The following is a 26,130-nucleotide window of genomic DNA, read 5'->3' on the forward strand; positions in this document are numbered from 1 at the left end:
GCGCTCGTGCGCCAGTCTTCTTGCAGCGGGCGCGCGGCCGGCTGCTTGTTGCAGTGCGCGGTACGAACCAACACACGCGAGTTCGCGGTCATAGGCTCGAACGAACATCGAAATCGACGGTCAGTGCGGTGACCATGATGATGGACAACGGGGTGATGTCAAATCACTACGATGGGTCGTACGCGGATGGGTACATGGAACAGGAGGAGGAATGGGAACGCGAGGGTCTGCTAGACCCGGCTTGGGAGAAACAACAGAAAAAGGTCAGTTTTAGACACCTCTCACAATGTTGACACACGTAGCGCAGGGTAGGTAAACGTAAACTGAACTCAACGTACATACACTGTATGTAATAAAAATATTGCCGTCAGGAAAACCTTATCTCGTCGGTTTGTGACTCATGTTTGTGTATTTACAAAAAATATATATTTTATCTGTAAATCGATAAAACAGAAGTTCCTACTGTTAGACCTGCTCAGTACTACACTACTACATCTGATTGCACCTGGACTATTAATTAACAGCGCTGATATAATTTATCTGATTATGAATCTATTTATAGAGGTCAAAACTGATTAAGATAAATATGAAGATATTATTTCTTAAATATTTTGGAAACCAAATAAAAAATGGATACAAATATGAATGGAATAGTTTTGGAGAAAATAATTTTGAAATTACCCGCGCAATTTTCGAAAATTTAAACCCAGTCTTGCACATTTCCCGCCGCTAGTTGAAAGTAGATCGCGGCCGTGGACACTATTAAAAGATTTCTTGAAGCTTTTCGTGCGAGCGAGACAAGCGCACACCGCTTCCCACGGGAGGGAGCGGGCTAGAGAGAGAGGAGTCGAATTTCCGTTAGTCATGTCCTAAAATGGGTCCAGCGCAGGCGCCGCTGAAAGCGCGGGCGTCCGACTTTACGTCACCATGAAACCCATATTTCAGGAAACTGGTGTGCTGGTGTGTCTGCGTTAACTGCATTCTGAACGTTCGCTATTTACGCGGTGAGCTGGTGGTCCGTGACGAATGCTCTGACGCACCCCGGCAGCGCAACCTGTGGAATGTCATTAACGTCTTACGACACCTCGCTCCACACACACTTCTGATTCAATTCTATTTTATCGAGTCCCTTCCATTCAGCTCTCTGGCCAAAATAAACTGCATTCACATTGCAGTTATTCAAGCATTATTTTTGTATATTATATTGACTATATTTCTCATATGATATAGGTAACTAAGTTGTAAATACTACATATACTTACATAGGAACATGTCATATTCAATAATATATGTCACCCATGAAAATATAGCAGCTGGCGAAACGTCAAGGCTCTTCGTGAAGTAACCTTAAATACTAATCATTCGCACCTCTGATCGTTTTCCGCAACACAATGTCACTACTCAACCCACACAAGAATGTATGAAGATAGCTGTTGTGCTAGCTAAATGAGTTAGTCAGGACGAGGACAATGAACGACCGAGGCTCGAGGCCTTACAGGATATAAACAAAGAGCCTGCGACACTCGGTGCATTGGCCGATCATGTATGGCGGGTCAATGTCGCGGCCGAACAACTTGAGATGCGTCTGCGCGGAAAACTCGTCCGACCAGTCACTCGCGCCTCGACCACTGGAATCAGTCTTCCGCAAGGAGGTCAGTAGCGCACTCAAGCCTGAGGTGCTTTCCTCCTCGAAGCATACAAGGAAACGAAATGCATCGACCTCGAACGTGAACGCAAAATTGATAATTCACTTTCTAAAGTTTATTAATTAATAGAGATCGGTAAACTATCTCTTACATCATTGCTATAAATCAATAGTTTTGAGAAAAGCCTATGCGTGCTGTATTAATGATGTTTTAACATAAATGTTAATTTATTAGAAGTGACACCGTACATCTGGTTACGCTAGAAATCGTGAAAGTGGTGAGGACGAACTGTAAACTGGTTATAAAAACTGTGATTTACATAAAACTCCTCATTTATTTCGTTTATTTAAATTATTGGAATTTATAAAAGTTTTTAATCCTTCACTTTTTGCCAATTTTCGGTATATTTTAATAATTTGTTAATTTGGACTATAAAAGCTGAACTGAATTCAACAACCAGCGTAATTTCAGTTGCTGACGTTATTTGCTAGAAATCATTTGATTCTAAAAATATAGTAGTTTTCACTTCAACAGAAATAAGTCTGCGTATCAGAAACATTCACCTTGTCATTAGGTGAAGTTTTATCACCTTGGCATACCTTTCGCGTACGGGGTCATTGACATGTGATAAGCTTAAATGCATACCAGTACGCGATGAGTATAAAGGCTCGACATTTTCCTGCTGCACCTTTCAATAACTTTGTAACTAAAATAAATATTAATAAAAAACTCACGGATCTGCCAAATAACTGTCAAGAACTTTTTTGAATACATAATAATAATGTTTACCTCTGGAGTCAACTGCAGTCGAAATTAGTAATTGTCAGTTATCTTAGTTAAAAAAAACAGTCTCAAAAATGAACGGTTCTTGTAGTTGATCACAAATATGTTGACGTAGACGCATAATATCAGTTACATAACATTTGACATGGCTATTTTTTCCTAGTCGTTGTTAGCTCGTTTTTGGCACGCGATCAAAAATCGAGGTACAGAAGTGTCGGCTTGCAACTCTCCACACTGTTGGAAAAATCATAGAAAAAAACTTAAAAATTAATTGTTCTGTAGTTGGTGATGTGTACTTGGATATTGTCGCTTTGGTTTGTAAGGTATCATGTTCGACAACCACATCCGCGGTGTCGAATGTTTATTTACTAAGCCGCTAAGGTGTCTACATCCGCCTACACACCTATAGTTGAGAATTCAACTTCCTCTAGGCAAGGTGCGCCGTCTGTTCATATTTCTCAGTACTTCACGAAGGCCCCAATGAACTATACTCTATAATTGTTTACCAGCTACAAACATAAACAGTCATTCATAATTCTTAGAGGTAATTAAAATTCAACTCTGAATAAGGACGAGGTAAAGAATTATCAAATGCATAAAAGGTGATGAATTGTGTCAGTAAAGTCGTTTTAATGGTCTCGAAGAATGCAGAATAACTTCTTTAATTTCCTGCCCTAGAAACTTGGTTTGATGATATAACCGTCAACTAATTACGACTTATTGGAACAAAGGAATTAGACATGATGGCAACAGTAGTCAATATTTTTATATTTTTCAAGACATTCTATTAAACGCCTAGATATTTTACACTTTTCCAATTGAACTGAATCATGGATATTAAAATATTTGCCACCTGATACTGGAAAGTGCTTTTATCATGCTTTCAAATTCCATTTTAAATTGATGAATGATATTTAAATGCCTTCTTAACAGTTTCTCATTTAGCAGGCTGCATAGCATTAATATTCTTTAAATGACATTCGTATGTAAATATCATAGAAACAAAACACGAACGACCTTGAATATTGAACGCCCGAAAAGTTGATACCAAATTAACATAAACTTAACGGTGAAACGAAACTTTCTAAGCGTTATCACAATACGCCTCATCGAGCCATACCAGCTTTCCACATAACACCATACAGCTCCATAAAGCCTACGTAAACATGTACACAAGAAATCGATTTTAAAATCGAGAACAAAATCGATAATGAAGAGATATCACTGATCATTAATGAATGAATGTTAAGTGAAGGCGTGACGTCAATCAAAAATTCGAGATCTCTATTAGAATGTTAAGAAGATTAAGATAAGATGATTAAACGCAGAATATTGATGGGTTTAGAAATTTTGGGATTCACATCTTCAATGACATAACATAAACCAGTTAACTTAAACCAAAACAACAACTAGTGTGCTGGTTTCACGGCAAATCATCAATGTATAGAACTTTGGCGCGCCAAAGCGTAGTTCGTAGTAGTAAGAACTGGTTTGTATTGTTTTCAAAACACACCCTACTATTCTCCGGCAAGGTGATAAAGGTTCCTTGCTTCCCAGTTTTAATAACAACGGTATTTCACCACACAGTAGCAGACAAAAGAAAATGAACATACAAATACGACAGACATAGTAAAAGTTTTTTTTCCTCAAGTAACATAACAAATAATCCTTAGGTGTAAGGTGACAAACTATATGGTCATAGGTATGTGCACAACTCATTCACATTGACCACAATGATATTTCAACAAAGCTTATTGAAGGTAGATACTTGGAAACTGAACACATGACCTGCTTAAATCAAATAACAGGAACCAAGACTACAGACGCGTTATATTCGGAATTGTTTTACTTAATGTTTATAGATATAAAACGGGAAAATCCTTAAAAGCCCTGAATCATTAAGTGAAAGTAAACTTAAAGAACGAAGTTAGTCATTGTGTTCTAGTAAAAACCGTTCGGGCTGTGGTGGCAAGAGGGAGCACGAATGTTGGGTCTCTTGCCCACGTCAGTAATATCATTTTAAGTGGACCGGTTCTCGCGCGGACAATCCCACTAAACACGTAGACATATTAAATTATAGACCCTCCATATTACTTCATTGTACTGACAGCAATGAGGATATAGCATCGGTATTTTAAACATCTATTATGTTTATCCGCGTTGATCATTATTTGGTTTTTGGGATCATATAAGGAATTGCAGTGAGACCGAACTTAGTCTTAAACTTGACCTTGACTTGCAATCAAAACATTGGGTCGAGCTTTTTATCTGTTCACTGGGGTTCTTTATCACAGCGCAACTTTGTATCTCCTGTTAGTTTTTTTTTTTTTCTTAATTCGATGTTTGTAATTTTCGTGCCAATGTTTAATTGATATTAGCTTTTACTTGCTTTAGAAAAAAATTGCAAGTTGTTGCCACATTATTTTTTATTTCTCCAATATTAAATTTACAGTTTCACTTCCTTATCGTACGAATATACATCTTATTTTCCGTAATAGATAAATAATACCGTGGATAAGCTTTATCTCGCAGTAATCAAAAGACGGAAGTTATCCTGATAAAGTAGTGAAAATCAAAGCTACAAATCATCTTCACCGTGCAACAAGTGAAGCCTTCGGATGGCCCCCATTGCCTCGTGGATGCATCTCGGTCGTGTCGGTTCGTTATCGAGTCGTGTCTCATTATTCCTCGTGGCGTCGTGTGTTTCAAAACGCGGAGAGTAGATAAGTAGGCATCGCAGTGTCCGCCCACTTACTGCACCCAGGTGCGTTCCGTGCCCGCGCAACCACTGTCAACCTTGTCTTATCGTTACACAATTGTGGTGTTGCATTCTACTACAATATTATGATACTTAAACCTTACATTGTATCCCACAGCTTTATTCAGATCTATTACTAGTGCAAGAATAGAATCAATATTTCAAAGTCTGAACAAATGCTCTTTTCAAAATGTTCTGTAAAACATTGCTGTTGAAGTGAAAGATTTGACTAAATGGGTTTACTAAAAATAAACCTATCAGTCAAACTGATTTCAAAAAAGAAATATTGTTATGTGTATGACGCTGACACGCCCCGTTCTAAAAATCACGTGTGTTATATTTTCGCGAAAAACAGACATCTCCATCGAGACTGACAGACAGGATCGTGCGACTTCACGGACAGAGTGCAAACCAGCCGATGCCAACATCATCTATTTTTGACTCCGTCCAATCGCCCACGCGAAATGCTTACACTCACTTGCTACTATTATTATAATTAGAAAATCGTAAGTACTAAAATTATTTCCGACACGCGAAAGGCGTTAGCATCTGAAGATACATTAACGATCCAGATAAACATTGTTTTATGTCTGCCCATAAAATTTTCTGCAAAGAGATTCTCATGTATCAACCATTTGCTTTTCAATCAGTTTTAAAACAGGCTTAACATTACATACTTTTTCTTAGCTAACAAATCCCTACTAAGTGGATCGAATTATAAAGACCTACGTACTATAATAAAAAGGAGTCAGTGTTCCTATCTTTATCGCACAAACGTATAACCACGTGTCGCCTGGCGAGTTATCTTCACCGATTATCTGTTTAGATAAACCCAGCAGCCGTCAGAGCGAGTTAGCGAGGGGGACCGTGTCTTTTACTGGTTATTCATTCGGACCCCTCTCGTACACAATAGGACCGAGGGTAGAGCGCCAAGCAAAAAACACCTGAATGGACATCAAATCAATGCAACAGCTGTTCCAAAAATGTTGATGTTGGGTTGTTAATCTTCTCAGATTTCAAACGCAGACATAACATTTAGTTCCGCAGTACTCGTAATCAAGCGACGTAATCAAGCGAAACACAAAATGACTAACACAAAATGCGTTTGTACAGGGATTTCAAGCGTTTGTCAGTGCGATCAATGTCGATGCATTCACGTGTCCAGTGTCAGATTCCAAACAGTGTTAATAAACAGATACCTATGCGTAGGACGTTTCCGCTACCACATCGCATCAACACGACTGTACGCCAAATATACACTGCACACCAAGTCACAAATTACCTCGTAGTTGCGTCAGAAACACACATGTAATTAGTCATAATATTAATTATGGGGAACGACGTATTGTTCCCCATAAATAATCAAATGACAAATCATTGACGACTGTACAGAATTAGATGAACTAAGCATACAAGAAGTATTCCAAGACTCCATATTATAGGACTGAACGAGTTTGCAAACCATTAATTACGTGAAACTAATGAGTCCAATTTTCAAATAGTTCCATGGTTACATAAGCAGCAACACAGATCATCACGTTGGCTATAAAGATGCCGATTTCTGCCTCGGATTCCTACACACATGTAACGTAATCAAACTTTTTATAAACTTCTACAATCGCGCAAACTGTTCTTAGAAACATGCACGTCGTTCTTAAATAGGGCACTCTCAGATTTCCACACCAAATCTAGAACTAATAGATCACTTCTTACACTCGGCACATTGTGTTGCATATATGGTTCGTGTTGTTGCGAATTTGTTTTTATTAGTGCTACACGCTTCGCTCACAGGATGTCTGGATCACAAGACCCTTCCTCTATAAAGTTATTCATTCGCTACCAATTGGTAATGACGTATTTTATTTATTTGACCACGCTAGCATATCGAGTGCAGTAAGTGATAAGTCTTGATTATCTGTCGCTATCATTACTTTATCTTCAACAATAATAACAATGAATAGCGAAGAATGGTAATAATTTTATCACAAATATTCCAATTGATTGTCATGTAATTCATTATTTATTATGCCTATGTACTTTTATTGCGATATTCGCTGCAACAGTATAAAGCTGTGGAATGTTTGGTTTTATGCGATATCACCGATTTTATACGCATTCAACATTTTATCGTGTGTAGTTGTAGATGTTTGAGAATATTACGGAGTGAATTTTGGTCTTTCACATTCTTCGTCATTCAGTCAATATTTCAAATTAAAAAAAAAAACTATATCGGTAAACTAAAACAACGACAATAGTCACGGCGGGACGGCAAGTGATCGTTAATTAGTTCACGATTGTGATCTGAAAACCAATTGTGTTTTGCTGCGAGACATGAAATGTGCTAAGGACACGAACAACAAAGGAGGGCTGACTCTGAGGCTACCAAGGCAAACAACTAACACTACAATGTCCGTAACTAGTTTATAAAAAGCTTCATGCATCTTCACACAATGACATAATCTGCACTTTGTTTACTTTGTGACAAGCCCGTGCATAACAATAGATCACAAATGAATGTAGTGGCCAGTGCCAAAAACTCCAATTTAGAACTAGTGGGTGGAGCCGTTTGGCTAATTTTAAACAATGAGGTCTTAACAATTATCGCCGAATGAATAAAAACAATGTTAAAGATAATAGTAAAGGTGAGAGAGAACAGAAGGACGTTCTTAATTCTAATATAACTGAAATTGTCTGGCAAATGCAGTGATAATAAATGTGTTTGCTTTCATGAAAAAATGTTTTTACGATTAGAGGACGTTTAAGAAAGGTCGTTTTCGAATTATGTAAAAAAATGTAAACATTTTTATTTTGAGCTTAGAAATTAAATTACATTTGTGTCGTCCTTAGTCTAAATGAAATCAAAGTCAAGCTTTCTGACATTAGGTATATGAAAGTATCACAAATTAAGTTGTAACATTACAGTACCTATGTGACAAGCCTACCGCTGTCATACATAACCAGTCTAAATCATTGTTGTCGTGTCTTGAATAGCTGACCACTCTCTTTTGTTTCGCTTATTCAAAATAACACATTGTCTACAAAAGGTAGTCTCGACCGCATTGCAACCAAATACAGCCTATGAGTCTCTGTAATGATATCTTGGGATAAAACAATGACTAACAACCGTGTTTTATCAAGCTTATTTAAAACCAAAAACATAAAATATTCTTTAAGCCCCTGGGAAAATGCTCAAAGTCACAGACAGCGTTGCCTTAGAAACTCTCGGGGCAAGATCGATATAGTCAGTCTGAGCTGCGGCCAGACTCAGTACGGTAGCTATGACGACCGAATGAGTGAACGAACGCTGGAGAAAATGTAACAATAGACTTGAAACGCGCTCATTTAACCCAGCCTGAGGGTCGACGCCATCAAAACAATGGACAAATATCTGGTGCCCATTCAAATTGAATCATACGGAACGTAAGTCTCTGAGGTAGCTAACGTGACCTTTAAATGTTACTGTTACTCCCAGGCGCCAGCCTCTATTGCTAAGAAACTTACTGCATACCAAGAGCTGGCTTCTGTAAAGTAATTGTTCAAGGTGACAGAGAAAAAACTAAAGATCGCACAATCAATATGTACACAACACATAAAACCAACTAACTGGTTCTAATCTTGGCATCTACAATCCGTGCTAATGAGTTTACTTTTTCACTCGGTATACTGCTAAGTCGGTCTACGAGATACCACTGAGAAATGGAACCGGAACATGCATTGATACCGGCTTGTCATTGTTGTCCTTCGTGCGGAACGTACCATTGTCCTGTCTCTTCGTTTACTAGCGCGATGATACGGAAAAAATATTCGATAACAAATCTTAAAACACAAATAAACTAACCATAATTGTCTGCACCAGTTGTTATAGATTATAATCGTAAAATTACGTCTAATTGACACGATTTAAAGGTTAACAGTCATTCATTACACAACGTGACTTGAAGCATCTGCCAGCTCTTCACTAAGAAATTGCTTTTCTTTTGTAATAACCTCTCAATCACACGTCTACGATTTATAGGTAAAGCGGTTATTTATGGTAAAACAAAACGAAAATAGATGTATTTTAAGACATAACACAGACATGTAAAGGTTAGATATCTACGTGGATTCCGTAAAAGCATAGCTTTACAGGTATAAACAATTTAGAGAGGCAAAAGTGAAACGTGAGGTTTAAATGAAATATGAGCGGTACCGGCTTTCCACGTCTTCTTCACACGACCCAACTCGACATAAAAGCGAGAGCAGCACAATAGTATTTTTTACATCCAGTTTTAATTGCGACAAACGTTCCTGCTATTTTATTGAAACGTGATCAAATGCTAGAAAAGCACAATAACATGTGTCTACTTTCACAACATAAAAAGAAACTATGGCTTTTATAACGAGTTAGTAATAAAAAAATAGTATTCCTATTTTTAGATGACAATTAGAAGACCATATAATTAAACCACAGTGCTATGACTGAGCCATCAAAGACTTCTATTTTTGTCAGTAAAAAAATTGCGGAAGGAATCGTAGCTGTCACTCTGGCGGTCTATATTTAACTGAAAGTTCACAGCTTGGTGAAGCAACTGGGTCGGCCGGTGGATATTTCAGAGTTCGAATGATGATGTATCGCCGACATGGTCCAGTTAGTCGTAAAGCTCCCAGATACCCCATAAACTGCACGTGTTTTGAATATTATTTGCAGGTGGTAGTAACTAACGCCACAAATATTTAGCTCATGATTTTCGCTGAATTTCAAGTGATGTTATTTAAGAAATAAATATGTAAGATTATATACCAAAAAAGACAAAAGATTTTGGAATTATTTTCCGGTCCCGTGACTAATTTCGCTAAGCATAATTTATACTAAGCACACAAGAAGTGCATTTCAAATAGTGTCAAACCGTTAGTTCTTTAGTGACTATGCCGAGATTCCAGGTCTGACACATTTTTATTGCATCAAGCAAACAAGGTTCGAGTACCTTGGTAATTAAACTAAACTAAATTAGAATATTTGACTGGTCGGGGTTTATGGAAAGATCTTTATGTACTGATGCGTCAGTCACCAAATTGACGATTACCAAAGACTCGATAAATTTATGACGATGGTCTTGCATCATTATTTACACAAGGAAGTTTAGGCGTGTAAGGTTTCGAAACATATTTTACTGGATCTTTATTTTTAGTAAAACCATGGTTCATGAGTAAGTGGGTTTATGGCACGAGTATTTTTACAAACCATTGTAGGATTCAGCCTGTTGAGTCCCGGTTACGTTATAATCAGTTATTTATGAGTTAACTGCGGCTGCGCCCAGCGATTGTCCACGAATTTGCTTGTGCAATTTATTTCGTCAACATCAGACAGTCAAATCGATAGATGATTCATACGTTTTACATTTTTGAGAATTGTGAGGCTGAGCAATCGGATGAATCTTAAAATTCTAGAAACCACATCTTTGTTTAAACATCTCACATAATTGAGTACCTTAAAGTAACCCAAACTAATATATTGAAAGTTTTATAAGCAGCCTCGTTATATCGTTTATTTCAACGGATACATTTTCGATGTTTATCCCATTGTTTTCATATTGCGAACAGACTGAAGATGTTCTCTTTAACAAATAGCCTCCGGTGTATGAAAATACCCCGGCTCGGGATTCGTCCGCCTACGCGTAAAGTTGCCTATCTAATATACTATCTACCGCCTGTTCCCATGGCAAATATAATATTAAAGACGTGCTTCTAAGTCGTCAGCTTTATTTTACGAACGACGTTATATTTTCGTCATCGGTAACCTTTCCCGAATTCCATTGGAGTTGCTGTGATTTTTTTAAGCTGCGTTTGATTTATAAGATGCATAAAAACCAACGAATTGTCGGCAAATTCCAAATTACTGACGTAGAATACATTTCATTTATGTAAAAATAGATCATGTAAGTGTAGACTTTGAACAAAGCAAAACCATTTATTTTTGTTAGTTTAGTAGCTACAAATACAATACAAGGCATTGCATGCTGATATTTCTAATAATGTGTATTTCCTCATCACTTATAGTTTTTTCCTTTTTGCAGGTACTAAACTGGACCTGACAGTTATCAGGATACATTCAGCATGACACGTCATGCCCCATGTAAGTGTACGTTTGAGAGTTCACACCGACGCGCGAACTGTTCGCGTACTTTTCGTTACGACATTCCCAAAATATTTTTCGCTCTGATATCTTGGGTCGTTGATCTTAGCACCCTGCTATCAAATAAGATACGAGCGTAATTTAAAATTTCGCAGACTATTTAATATGTTAGGTGTATCAACGTGTAGTGCAGCGTGTCTGTGTTTACAGAACATAAAATTAAATGTATGCCGTCTAACGGTCACGTTATTGTTTATCGAAATGATAGTGGGCGGGTTGGCAGCGGGCCCAGTAGAACCACCTTCACAGGTGTGCCTATCTATTAGTATTCCAACAGTCGGTACCGCACCAACAAGCCGTAGAATGCTCGCCTAATTAAAACGGCGCCATAATCGAACCTCAATTGAACAAATATTAACCGACTGTCATATGTTTATACATAGAAGGCTTATTTAAGTGAGGCATTGATATTAATTTAATGAAGATATGATTTAAATTGGCTACAATGAAGAAACCCAATAAATTGTGGTCAAGAATATGAACTTGTCAGTGTCAGTCTGTATCCTAGCCTTATTTTGCTTCTAAATATTTCTCACAGTTATAGAATATATTTAGATAAAAACTTGATTTTTATCTGGGTAATATCAACATAAGAGCTCATAATTTATCTAGCTGTCAATGAAAATAGAGGCTATCAGGCCAGTAGCGTTGCACCCACACTGATTTATAAGATAGCCACACATTTTTTTTAATATACTGTAATTCATTACTGAGCCCTCAATAGGAAACATAATGAAAAAGGGAAAACTTGAGATGCTCGAAAAGTTTCTTACACGACCCGAATCGATATTGCTTATCGATTACCACAGCCGAACATCTGTACACCTCTACTCATCAGCATAAAGGGGGTAATTGAATGAGTAATTGGTGCTAATCATATCAATACCGTTAGAATCGATCATCAACCCACCGGTAGTCACCATCAATCAAAATAATTACCGATTGTCTTGTCACCTTCTCTTGTATAAAACTTCATAACAGTATTTGTTTGGGACCGCGTCATTTGAATCATAGACGCTCAATGATGTTTTGAAAAGAATTGTTAGTCAATCAAAACGCGTAATCATCACTTTATAATATAATTAGGGTTTAAATCTCTCTCTAAAGTCCCACTGAAATCACATGTTTATTAAGAGGGGACAAATTGAGAATTTACTGGTATTAAAGCAAAATAAGAAATAAATGACCCCATATGCATAATTATTCAAATAAAATTCGACACTTTCTCTATGTTATATCTACTTAATTAATGTTATCTCTTTTGAATTTATTATTTTATTACATTTCTATTTGTCATGAATTATGGACCGATCGATCTTTGCGCTGTTCTAAATGGTTTACAGGTGAAAATTTATACTAGTGATGCATACTTATAAACTGTTATTGCGAACTAATTTCTTTGTTATCAATGGAATCGACTTGATTTATTGAGTCATACGTATTTGATTTGGTATTTATCAAGTAACATAGATTTTCAATAGCAATCGTTATAGATTTCCCTTTACAATAAAATGGTTTCTAATTAATAATATTCTGTCCTAGTTACATTTTCATTATCTTCTATGATGTAGGTACCTAATCAACAACACCATAAATTAACCATAAAAGTTGTACATTGTGTTACCTTAGCGACGGTCTCACCCCCTTTAATGAACAGGTAATGAGATTTCACAAGCGCTGTAAAAATATAACTAAAAATGAGGATGATATCCCAAAATGAAACTTTTTTCCTCCCTTTCCACCTACGCGCATTACGTAAACCACCAAAATAAATGCCGAACAGGGATTTTCACTTAATTGGTGTACAGGGTGGGTATTAAAAGTATAAAAACTTTAATGAGAATATTGTAGGTACCAAAAAGAGTAGCCTAACATAATGTTTTTGATGCTCATATTATTTTAACGATAATCAAACCATTTTCAGCTGTCAAATCACCGATCTGGCCAATGGGCGGCAAGCATACGGCTGGTTATGCTTTGGTTTTCATTATAGTAAAATGGTGCAACTGACCCTTACTCTTCAAAGTTCAGAGTTTAGATCAGGCTGTGAAAATTAAAATTGCAATACTTTCACACAACTTTAACCTTCGTGGTCAAATTCACACCAATTTAAAAGACAAAGACCTATAGTAATATCGAGACCTTAATACCATTTGACACGAGCATAACCTCTCACCGGTCGCCATCTTAGCTAAAGTGCACTCGAAGCACGACAGTGTTGCACCTTGAACTGCATTATGATTTACACAGTGAAAGTCTATGCACCTCATACTCGTAGACACTTCGATATACTGCACATTGGTACTATGTTCTATGTTATACGTTGTAGCTAAAGCTGTGTAGCCGTTTTTAACTGGAATAAAATATTTTAGGCACGCATAGTACCTGCTCTAGTAGAGTACTAGGAAATTTTTCAAGATTCATGAAGAACTTTAGAACGTCTGAAAGCATCTTTACAAATCTCTTGAAGTAAGAGATCCTTTATTCAATTTCAAGAAAATACATTCGAACTCGGAAATTATTCCTTACGTCTTACGTCTTGCATTGTTTGTGCAACTAATCAAACAGTCAAATATGCGGAAATCAATGAGGCTCTCTAACATTCAGTTAAAAAGTAACATCTCTGTTAAATATTTCGTTAATGAAAGTGAGCTTTCCCTAATATTACAAATGAACGTATTTATATTTATTAAGTTGAATATTTATGCCTGGCATTAGAAACATCGATGCCGATCGGAACAACAACCAAACGATTAATATTCACTTTCATATTTTGATGATTAACTAACTTTATATCAAATAGATGAATGTGCACATCGTTTACATTTTATGACGAATGCTAATATTTAATGTTTGACTGTTTAATTGAATCCTTACCAGTCCTATCATTTTATTGGACTTTGAGTGGCCTAAATTAAGAAAGACATTGACACTTCGTAGTTATATCTCAGTATCTGTATCTCAATAATGCGAAACTGCCAAACTAAATACATACTAATGCTTCAAAAGAACTGAAGTGGAAAATGAGACAGTCACCTCATCTAATGATGAATGAACATTCCTTCGTAAGATTTAAGCACTAGATCATGCCAACGCTAGTTTACCTGGCACCTAATTGCTCATATAAATGCAGTTTGGCACTCTGTGTGAATTATGCATAAATCATAACCAGTTGACAGATTTGTTATTTACTAAAGACAAATAGAGGGCATGTAATATAACAGGCGTCATAAGCCGAAGCACGCGCTCAACAAAAAGTTATTGGCTTGCGGGCTCTAGAAATAGCTGTAATAACTGGATACAGCTGCGTTCATCCTACCTCATCAACGCACCATTTGTAAATACAGGTTTAAAGTTTCTTGGCAAAACTATTGTAGAGCATGTTGGCGTAAATCTTGCTCCATGGCATGCACCGTCGCATTTAAATTCTAAATTAACGAAATTAGAGTATCATTTAAACGACCTCAAAGATCATTGTCAACAAAGCTGTTGCAAAACGTTTCAATGAGCTCAATAACTTCCTTGCGTTGCTCGCATATCAGTTTAGTCATATGTTCCTTTTCAATGTCATCGGTAATTTCAGATCATTACAACATCTTGACGATCAACGGACACTCAGAACAGTTATTTCTAGCTCTCGATAACAAGGATCAAAGAAAGTGAAACGCCTAGTTCTGAGTGCGAATTATTTGTCTATTTCAATGGTACCACACCACAGCTGCCGTTATTACCTTGCCTCGTTTGCCTTGAAACAACCTTTCAACGTTTATCCTAATTTTACGTATTGTATACTGGTTTCTGGAGAATTTATCTAAAGAATTCGACTATGGTTGAATAATTTTACACATTTTTATCAAACAAATCTGGCCGCTTTTTAGATGACCTCTCTAATTTTCAGCAACATCTTCAGGCGACTTTCATCTGAGTGACAAGGCGCCTTTCACGCCTCGCGTATTAGCACGTTGACAATAATATTGAAACGCTTCAATGACGACGCATCTCCTCTGTAGTTCACATTGTACACATCTCGAATAGTCCGCTGTCTACACCTGCGTACCTTATTTTAGATCGACGCTGGCCGTGATGGCAGCCGCAAGGTGACGCGGGATTATTTTCATATTCTGGGTCACGATGTGTGTTTTGTCTCAGGGACGCTGGTATTCCCGTTTACACGAGGTCGCGTGCCGTATTAATGTGACAACTCGCTGCTAAATCATATCTTAAATTCCAGCTAGTCCAAGGTGCATCAGATCATAATGCTTATGTCCAATCCACGTTTATTTAAACTATCCTAGTGTAGGCTGACACAGAAACCGAGGCCTTGGTTGTCAGCATTTTCAGTAATAGACCTTTACATAAGAAGAAACATATAGGGAGACAATCATCTTCTTAATGTTTCATGATGGTTGTAGCCATTACTTAACGCTTTGCACATATCCGTTGCTGTCGAACTTTCCTCCATAACTCATCGACACTTTCAATGATATAAAACTTTCTTTTTGTGAAATATAGCATAATAATATGAAACGTCTTTACGACGTAAGCTCCCATTCGCCCGTTAACCGCGCAGTTAATTTACGACATATGGTAGCTAGGCGACTTATACCTTCACCTGCATATTGTAGGTCATGTGGTAATGGAAGGTAGATTATTATTATTTTCTGTCCTGTGCCAAGAGGCGAGTTCCAAAGATGATTCATACATTACGATCTCAGAATGCAGTTCGGTCACTTTTAATGTTCCGCAGTGATGGCATCTTCGCTAACCTCACATTGTATCTATGGATGTTTGTGCACGATTACTTATTCTATGTCACGCTAAGTATAGCAATATACTTTGTAAGCCAGCGACAAAAGAATCAAATTTCTGTAACTCGAACCTTTGAATTCAAATTAATGTGTGCTTGCAGGTAGAATTTTTTGCTCATGTCTCACATGCCTTTGTTTATACCTACCTCGTCTGTGAACTGGATAACAATAGCATAGCTATCTACACGATCGGCTATAATCAGTCGAGTATCATGCAATTGTCAATTTTAATAGATATCATGAGTTTCTATTTCTGTGTAAGATCTAATTAGGATGAGACTTGTAATAGCTAATCTACTCGCGCTGAAATCAATTGATGACGCAAGCAAGTTCAAATGAAGTTCTTTGAATTAATTGTCAACTACAACTACAGTCCAGCTCGGTCACGCAATCTGTTGAATGTATTGAATTCTATTTATCAGTTCCGACCTTGACGCTACCTCCGGAACCAATCGAGTTTGTGAGTTTGCATAGGAGCGCCGTTCGTGAACTATTGCTGCCTTTCAGATCTTGTTCAACATCTATTACAATAGAATTAGGTCTTTATTCGGTCCACTCGGCTTTCGATATTCGGCTAATGATATAATCAAACTAACGGTGACGACTGCGTGGTCTATTATGTGGGTTATTGCTGTCTAATGGTATTTGAATAGCTAACAAAATACACATTCGTATGATCTGTCTCGCTGAATTAGTTGATTTCACAAACAAAGGAATGTTATACTGTTGTACATTATTCTTTGAACGAACGAAACGATGGATATGGAATACCAAATACTGAACTTGTATCATCTTCTTTTGTTAAAATTATCAAAATTCGTAACTGTCCCAGACAATATTCAAATATTTGTTGTTAGGTTATTGCCGTTTCCACAATTTTGAGTCAATTTTGCGAACCGAAAGCGACGGGTGCTAATAACCGCCAGCGAATTTGGCACTGTGAGGGTCGGACCCCTCGCCGGCCGCTCCCCTACCTGATGCAACTGCAGTATTGATTAACGGCACTTGTACGTATACCATTGAATGTCCTATTTCTGAGTAATCTTTGTCGATGTAACGCAATTCAATTAAAAAAAAAATTCAATTGCAAATTCTCGTATCAGGTAATTTAAAATCTGTTGCGTTGGCAAACGTTTCCAAATGTTAAACACGCAATTTCGAACGCACGGCTTACTCATTGCAAATAGTAATCTTATGAACAAACATGGCTAGGCATTACGAAACGACACTGTCACCTTTTCTAGTATTTAAACAAAAAGCTCATACAGTTGTCACTTTCGCTTTCAGACCTTCACAGCATGGTGCAACAGCCACCTTAGGAAGGCCGGTACCGGTATCGAGAACATCGAGGAAGATTTCCGCAATGGATTGAAACTGATGTTGCTGCTGGAGGTCATCTCCGGCGAGACCCTGCCCAAGCCTGACCGCGGCAAAATGCGTTTCCACAAGATCGCCAATGTCAACAAGGCTTTGGACTTCATTGCCTCCAAAGGTAAATCAACCATTCAACAGCTTTAAACAAAAAAATGCGTGCCCTTACAATTTAGAGTCGTAAGTAATGGCAACTAAAATACACACAGTAAATAGTGCCCCATTATATTAAGAAATACTTAGGTGTCTATCCTACTAATATTATAAACGCGAAAGTTTGTATGTATGGATGTATGGATGTTTGTTACTCTTTCACGCAAAAACTACTGAATGGATTTTAATGAAACTTTACAATAATATAGCTTATACATCAGAATAACACATAGGCTACAATTTGTAAACATATTGTTCGAAATACTAAACCTGCGCAGACGAAGTCGCGGGCACCAGCTAGTACACCATAATTGGTCAAGTCTGACGATATATAAATCCACATATGGACGAATACCACACATGTAAGGGCAAGCAATGAGACTAGCTATCTATATTAACGTACATGCTATAACAATAAATACCTTTCATCGAGTAGCCGTCTACTGAATGTCTCTTCTGAGCTTCCTAATCTTAATTGTGGGTAGGTCCCTAACGACTTATAATTTAGATAACAAAATGATATTAGTCATTATTACACACTGAGCATTACGCATCTACTGTAAATGTGCACTTAAACAGATTTATTGCAGAGTCGTTTACAGTCGGTTATTGGTAATTTAAGCATACTGATTGTGATGGTAACTTTGCAGTGTCGTAGGCGCGATAGATATGCTAAGATCCTGTCTTTATAGTACCCAGATATAATAAATCTACTCCTACCTGTCTGGCAGGTATATAATTTTCCTACACAATTGAATTTATTTATTGTATTTACTTCGAACACAATACGAGATTTGAAACTTTAGCACTTCTAACGTAAAATATTCGACGTCCGTTTTGAAATATCTAATGGTAGAAAATCAACTAGAACCTATCAACCTAAAACACAAAAAAGTCATATTGAGGTATCAGAGCAATTTCATATTGTTATAGTAAAAGAAAATACAATGAACAATTGTAATAAACTATGTTTTTTCTGCAATCTACAATAGGAAAGAAGGATTAATTTGAAATTATCCTCCAACACAAACAACAAACTCCTAATATTAAGGCATAAAATTCGAAAGCTCTGGGATTACCCGTAATTTTTCCATCCCAAAAATTTTCAGGCGTGAAACTGGTGTCAATCGGTGCTGAAGAAATCGTCGATGGCAACCTTAAAATGACCCTGGGTATGATCTGGACTATTATCCTGCGATTCGCCATCCAGGACATCTCAGTGGAAGAAATGACCGCCAAGGTAAAAAACTTACAACCTCACTACGTTGAAATAAGCCTGTTATGCACCGCATTAGTCACAGACAGTAACATTGAGAAAATAAATGTTATTCACAACGCATTTTTTAAATCTACATTTCAATTTATGAACTTCGTTTTTATCAGCAATATGAGGATGCAATTACACAGCTACTCATTTACGATATCGGGAATACGTCTACATTTCTATGTCATCAACTTCCTTTGTATATTTACTCATATATGTATTTATATTTTCCCACATTAGGAAGGTCTGCTGCTCTGGTGCCAACGCAAGACAGCCCCATACAAGAACGTCAATGTCCAGAACTTCCACCTGTCGTTCAAGGACGGTCTGGCCTTCTGTGCCCTGATCCACAGGCACAGGCCCGACCTCATCGACTACAGCAAACTGTCCAAGGACAATCCTCTAGAGAACTTAAACACGGCCTTCGATGTGGCCGAGAAGTATCTCGACATCCCCCGCATGTTGGACCCCGACGGTAAGACAGCTTTCGCTTCAGAACTATGCAATATACTGATGAGAATAAACTTCTTAGGCCATTCCTATTTTCAAAGTGGGACATGAGTCGAAAATTATCACGGTCATAGTACCGCAGAGATTGTAATGTAAAAGATTTAATTTAAATGGACAACACATATAAATTGTAACTGGATATTGCAGACTTAATAAACACACCAAAGCCGGACGAGCGCGCCATTATGACCTATGTGTCGTGTTACTACCACGCCTTCCAAGGCGCGCAACAGGTACTAAGCAAAAGTAAAATGGCCGCCAGTCGTTACCGCCATATCCGCGTTTGATACCCGAACCCTAACGCCAGGCCTTTGTGTGTAACTTATAGCATGATGAGTGCCTCGCTTTATGTCAGAGAAGCTCCTACTTTCAGTGTTGATAAACTAATACTTGAGACCTCGGAAGAGTTTCGACTGTGCAGTGGCAGAACCAACGTATGGGACATGGAACAATGTGGCAGTACCTCCACATCCACTGCCCTATCCTATCACTCCTCATTATGTCATAATTAAAAGAAATTATACCCTTCCTGAGCACTTATGAACGTTTGGCTGGCATACCTAGAAGTAATGAGGAAAGGTCTTCCGAGGTCAAATTTTAAAGCTACCGTTAGCCGAAGAACATAGTCTCAATACATTATTTTGAAATATGTATGTATATCATGTAAGCAATGAAAAATCCGAACTAAATGTTTACCGATCCTAAGCAACAAACCTGACCAAAACACCTAAATATAATCTACAAACGTTTATATTAAACAATGCTTTTTGTTGTTAACTCATATACCTAGTATATTATTATTATTGATATCAAACTAAAGAATGCTTGTGTTCTAAATTAGTCGCTCTCGCAATTTACAGCAATTTGGAATAACTCGGCCTTTATGTTATTGTCTAGATGTTCAGTTGAACCTTGTCAATTAACAGCACATTAATTAATTTCCTGTTTCCAGTACTATAATTAATTGTGATAAGACGATGCGGGCCGTTAAAACGCCAAGTTTTAAAACGTTATTATTACACGTAATCCAAAAACGATGGTCTTTAACACTAACAGAATTTTGCTTCTTTGATGTCAAAGAACCCGAAGCATTACATAGGCCATCAAAAAGTCCATAAGCATCTAACAAAGACATTAATGTTAACGATGTTGTTTTCCAAAAGATGAAACACAAGCATTCTAGTAGGGAATAATTCATGATACATCGCATGAGAACTAACCCTGTGTCGCTTGCGTGCCGCTTGTCAGATCTGCAGAACACAGCGATGCCGGACGAGCGTGCGGTCATGACATACGTCTCTTCATACTACCATTGCTTCTCTGGCGCACAAAAGGTTTGTATCATCTAAAACCACTAATGAATTAAATGTAAACGCTACAGTTCTATGAAAAAAAGTTACGACATATCTTTTTGAATTGGAGCGAACATGATCTTTCAACTGCTGCTAAATGTTTTAAATTGAAGCCTCTGAAAATAATGTCTAACAATAATGAGCTATTTGATTCCTAATCTCCTAAGAAAGAGATTTCACTAATATAATAGATATCTAATGTACAATCCGCAGGCTGAGACAGCCGCGAACCGCATTTGCAAAGTTCTCAAAGTCAACCAGGAGAACGAACGCCTCATGGAAGAGTACGAGCGTCTTGCCAGTGACGTAAGTATACCTAAGTATACCCATTCATTCAAAAAAAAACTGCCAAATAATAGGCTCATATATTAAATAACTGTTTCTGAGGAAATTCTTACACGCTGAGACGTAAAACCACCTTAACATCCCCATAAAACGATAATTTAGTTTCTCCAGTGATTTCTGGTTACTCGCGCTCAGGTATTATTAAGAAGACTTAAAATATGTTATGTGGTAGTAAATATTATTAATGGCTTAACATTTTATAGCTGCTGGACTGGATCAGGCGTACCATGCCGTGGCTGAACAGCCGCCAAACCGACAACTCTCTTGCCGGTTGCCAGAAAAAACTGGAAGACTACCGTACTTACAGGTATGAACTGGGAACATTTACAACTGTTTAATTGTGTCGCATTTATGAACCGTAATTTTGGTTTGGTCGAATGATAACAGGGTTATAAAGTCAGTGTTTCCTGTAGGAAACAGCCAAATCACCAAATGAGATAAATCTAGCATCGAATAACAAAACTAAATTCAAACTACAAAGAGCCAATTTGGCATTACATAGATCCTTTTTTGAAAAGTGGTATATTGTGTGCCTAAGTGACGATGATTATTTATGAATTCAGGCGTAAGCACAAGCCGCCACGTGTAGAGCAGAAGGCCAAGTTGGAGACCAACTTCAACACTCTGCAGACCAAGCTCCGCCTGAGCAACCGCCCCGCGTACATGCCCACCGAAGGCAAGATGGTCTCTGTAAGTATTACGAACAAATCTGGCAACAGAGCACCAAACAGATGACAATCTACTTCGAAAGAACATCGTCTTTCTGAAGACTTAAACCGTCTAACAGTGATGATTTTATTTCAAGGACATCGCCGGAGCTTGGAAGGGATTGGAGATCGCCGAGAAGGCGTTCGAAGAATGGCTGTTGAGCGAGATGATGCGCCTTGAGCGTCTTGACTACCTGGCCCAGAAGTTCAAGCACAAAGCCGACATCCACGAGGACTGGACCAGAGGTGGGTACTTAATTACTTCTTCTAATAAGTTAAAAGTCCTCAAACACTGTTTTTCCTGTCAAGATAAGAGAACCCAAAATGAAGAAAGAGAAAAGATCAAAACCATAGGAAACAATGACAAAAAAAAAAATCTTTGAAATTCTAGGCAAGGAGGAGATGCTGCAATCTCAGGACTTCCGTCAGTGCAAGTTGAACGACATCAAGGCTCTGAAGAAGAAGCACGAAGCCTTCGAATCAGACCTCGCCGCTCACCAGGACCGTGTCGAACAGATTGCTGCTATTGCCCAGGAACTCAAGTATGTAATCCATTATCTAAGGACACCATTTATTTTAAGAGGGTCATATATGACCTGCATCGAGCTAGGGAGGGTTCTTAAAGCTACATCCTCAATATACTATGGAAAAGTTAGCAGATGATAATAATATAGATTTTATAAGTTTTCTCTAGTGACGTCATTTCTGGTTTCAAATTCATGTACCTACCCTAAAATTTTACATATTTCCACACTTTGCACAAATTACCTAACTGGTCGCTACTTGAGATTTGTAACTAACCCTTGTTACGCAATCTCCAGCACCCTGGAGTACCACGACGTGGCGAGCGTGAACGCGCGCTGCCAGCGCATCTGCTCGCAGTGGGACCGCCTGGGCGCGCTCACGCAGCGCCGCCGCCACGCGCTGGACGACGCCGAGCGCGTGCTCGAGCAGATCGACCTGCTGCACCTCGAGTTCGCCAAGCGCGCCGCGCCATTCAACAACTGGTACGTATATTACCGGCTTTTCGATGTCCCTAGCATCTTAGTCTTTCTTATAAAAGATGTTAAAGTCGAATAATACGAAACGTCATACTAGTTGCACGGTTCCAAAAAGTTGGTCTCATGAAGAAGAGACGGCAAGAAACTCTATGTATTTCATTCTAATATCTTGGATGTCATAGACGAGATATCAGAATGAAGCAAAATAAAACACCATAATAAATCCGCAAGATAGTCAATTCATGTGACTTTTTTATGAAGTCTTTCGCCTTTGTGTGATCATTAAAAGATCGATAATGATTGGTACTCAGGTTGGACGGTACCCGGGAGGACTTGGTGGACATGTTCATCGTGCACACCATCGAGGAGATCTCCGGTCTCATGGACGCGCACGCTCGCTTCAAGGCCACTCTGGGAGAGGCTGACAAGGAATACCAGGTACAAATTATCTCTTACTATGAAACTAATTTTATTTTCACAATATTTAAGAGTTTCTTTTAAACGTTGTATGTAATCTGTTTTCAGGCGATAGTCAACCTGGTACACCAGGTTGAATCCATCGTGAAACAGCACCAGATCCCCGGAGGCTTGGAGAACCCCTACACTACTCTCACCGCTCACGTAAGTTTTACCACACATATAAAAGATACCAAATGTCATTCAACAATCCCCACAATATAGCACTAACTTTGCAACGAATCTCTTGGTTCCAGGAGCTGAACCGCAAGTGGTCGGACGTGAGGCAGTTGGTGCCCCAACGCGACGGCACGCTGGCTGCTGAGCTGCGCAAGCAACAGAACAACGAGACCCTCAGGCGCCAGTTCGCCGAGAAGGCCAACGCTGTTGGACCCTGGATCGAAAGGCAAATGGATGCCGTTACCGCCATCGGAATGGGTCTACAGGTAACGTAAAAAATACGCTTAGTAAATCAATGAGAATAATCATACATCATCAAATTTTATCGAAACTAAAAGTAATTGTCTGTACCAGGGCTCTCTGGAAGACCAACTGCGTCGCCTCAAGGAATACGAGGCTGGAGTGTACGCTTACAAGCCACACATCGAGGAACTGGAACGTATCCACCAGGCTGTCCAGGAGGGCATGATCTTCGAGAACAGGCAAGTCTTCACACATTCATTACGTCAAACATACCCCATTTATTATGGGTCTTAAGTTCTGGAACACCTAAAACACAGCACCGACGACAAATCCTAACATAAACGAACGTATTTACAGGTATTCGCAATACACAATGGAAACTCTGCGCGTCGGCTGGGAACAACTTCTGACTTCCATCAACCGCACTATCAACGAAGTAGAAAACCAGATCCTGACCCGCGACTCCAAGGGCATCACCCAGGAACAGCTCACAGAGTTCCGTGCCTCATTCAACCACTTCGACAAAAACCGCACCGGTAAATACCAGAGACCAGTCTTTTGAGCACATAAAATTTTTCCTTCCACATTTTTGCACTATTTATATAACGAGAAAAACAATTTCTTCGCAGGCCGCCTAGCACCCGAAGAATACAAATCGTGCCTGGTGTCTCTCGGCTACAGCATCGGCAAGGACAGGCAAGGAGAACTCGATTTCCAGCGCATTCTCGCTGTTGTCGACCCCAACAACACAGGTAAGCATGTTTCTACATACGTCAGTAAATAAGAGTAAATAGATTGGCTCAATAAGCGCCTCTTTTTGCTAATTTTACATTGAAATTCTCTTTGTGCAGGTTACGTGTCGTTCGATGCGTTCTTGGACTTCATGACAAGGGAATCCACAGACACAGACACCGCCGAGCAAGTCATCGACAGCTTTAGGATCTTAGCTGGCGACAAGGTAACAATTTATTGCAACTTTGCAACAATACGATTTAATGTTGCAAGTGTTTCGATTTTAAGTACTAATGCGTTGTTCTGTCCCCGCAGCCCTACATCACGGCAGACGAGCTACGGCGCGAGCTGCCGCCCGACCAGGCGGAGTACTGCGTGGCGCGCATGCCGCCGTACCGCGGGCCCGGCGCCCCCGCCGGAGCGCTCGACTACATGGCCTTCTCCACCGCACTCTATGGCGAGACTGACCTTTAGGTACAATATGATCAACATGTACATTTTTAACTTATTAAATAGATTAAAAACATATTTAAATAAACTATTTTAAAACACTCTCCCAGGCTTTCGAATCCCCCTAATACACCAAGGTATTTGGCAAACCTCCAGTTCATTATTGGGCCGCTGCCTAACGCCCACCGTGTTTCCATGTTTTGTTAAATAAACATTTTATAGAAACTGCAATAATTTTTACTCAGACGCAGGTCGGAGAAGTGTTATCATAGGACATTGTCATCCACGTCATCAGTCAAGGAGGTAGCTATGATGGCGCGTGATCACCGCGCTAAGTACTAACACGACGGCCCGAGGCTCCAGCGGCGACGTAATGGCGCACAAAAATTATTTCCCTTACATTGACCTACCTCTCAGAAATCGCCCTAAACCGAGGTCAATGTAGAGCAAAAAATTTTTGTGAAATAATTTAGTCTATAAATAAAACAGTTCTATATTAAATATTATTATGTGCAATGTTCAAACCAAAAATGCCATTAACTTTCATACCATAAATCTCCTTCCTAATGTTTAGTAACCTTTTGGCTCAAATCAGAGAAATCATTTTATATGTTACAACACTCTATTTATACATTAGCATTAGGTATTTTTAACTTTTGTAAGAAATTCTCAGGGAAGTCACAAAAAAATTATTTGTAAGATAAAATGGTGCTAATGTTAGGCTTGACTAATGTGTGACACCAAAATAAGACTCATTTACATTGTGAGAATGTTTTTGTTATATTTTTTTTTTATTTATAAGCAAACATTATTTATACAAGATCAATTTTTATTTACTGCCATTAGTAATTATAGTACTTTGATGGTAGGCACAGTATTGTTTTAAGTTTTCTAAATTTATAAATGTTGCAGGGAAGTGTCACACAGATTATTTATATCATAGATTGCCATAGCTTGCCTGCATCTATTTATTTATCATTTTTATATGATTATCGTTGTGAGAGTATTGGAATGAGTACTCAAATAAATGATCTGCCATATTTTTGTCTTTTAATAATGACTGCGTTGTTAATCCAACCAATTATGTTACAATGAGACAGCAGCGGTATGTAGAATAAGAATGACTTATGTGCCCAAAAGTATACTAACTCGAATGTACAGCTACTTTAATAAAGAGCTCTTAAACAATTATTTATTTT

General features: G+C 38.4%; 1 protein-coding gene across 2 annotated transcripts; it reads left to right on the forward strand.

Moving 5' to 3' along the window:
• On the forward strand, positions 1 to 26,119 carry LOC124636186 (alpha-actinin, sarcomeric). 2 transcript variants are annotated; one of them, XM_047172130.1, is made up of 20 exons: positions 1 to 263; positions 17,455 to 17,659; positions 18,801 to 18,931; positions 19,196 to 19,430; positions 20,714 to 20,799; positions 21,031 to 21,123; positions 21,366 to 21,469; positions 21,726 to 21,852; positions 21,968 to 22,115; positions 22,261 to 22,411; positions 22,691 to 22,876; positions 23,182 to 23,308; positions 23,396 to 23,491; positions 23,584 to 23,772; positions 23,861 to 23,988; positions 24,107 to 24,285; positions 24,379 to 24,501; positions 24,601 to 24,707; positions 24,797 to 24,955; positions 25,177 to 26,119. In XM_047172130.1, exons 1-19 carry the CDS (start codon positions 135 to 137, stop codon positions 24,953 to 24,955), a joined length of 2,703 nt encoding a protein of 900 aa, XP_047028086.1. In that variant the 5' UTR covers positions 1 to 134; the 3' UTR covers positions 25,177 to 26,119. The 2 variants fall into 2 exon arrangements, with proteins under 2 accessions (XP_047028086.1, XP_047028085.1); XM_047172129.1 differs by lacking the exon at positions 20,714 to 20,799 and adding an exon at positions 19,613 to 19,698 and having other exon boundaries at positions 2 to 263.
• The last annotated feature ends 11 nt before the right edge of the window (positions 26,120 to 26,130 follow it).

The sequence above is a fragment of the Helicoverpa zea genome, chromosome 14 (assembly GCF_022581195.2).
Source record: "Helicoverpa zea isolate HzStark_Cry1AcR chromosome 14, ilHelZeax1.1, whole genome shotgun sequence".
Classification (NCBI taxonomy): Eukaryota; Metazoa; Arthropoda; class Insecta; order Lepidoptera; family Noctuidae; genus Helicoverpa; species Helicoverpa zea.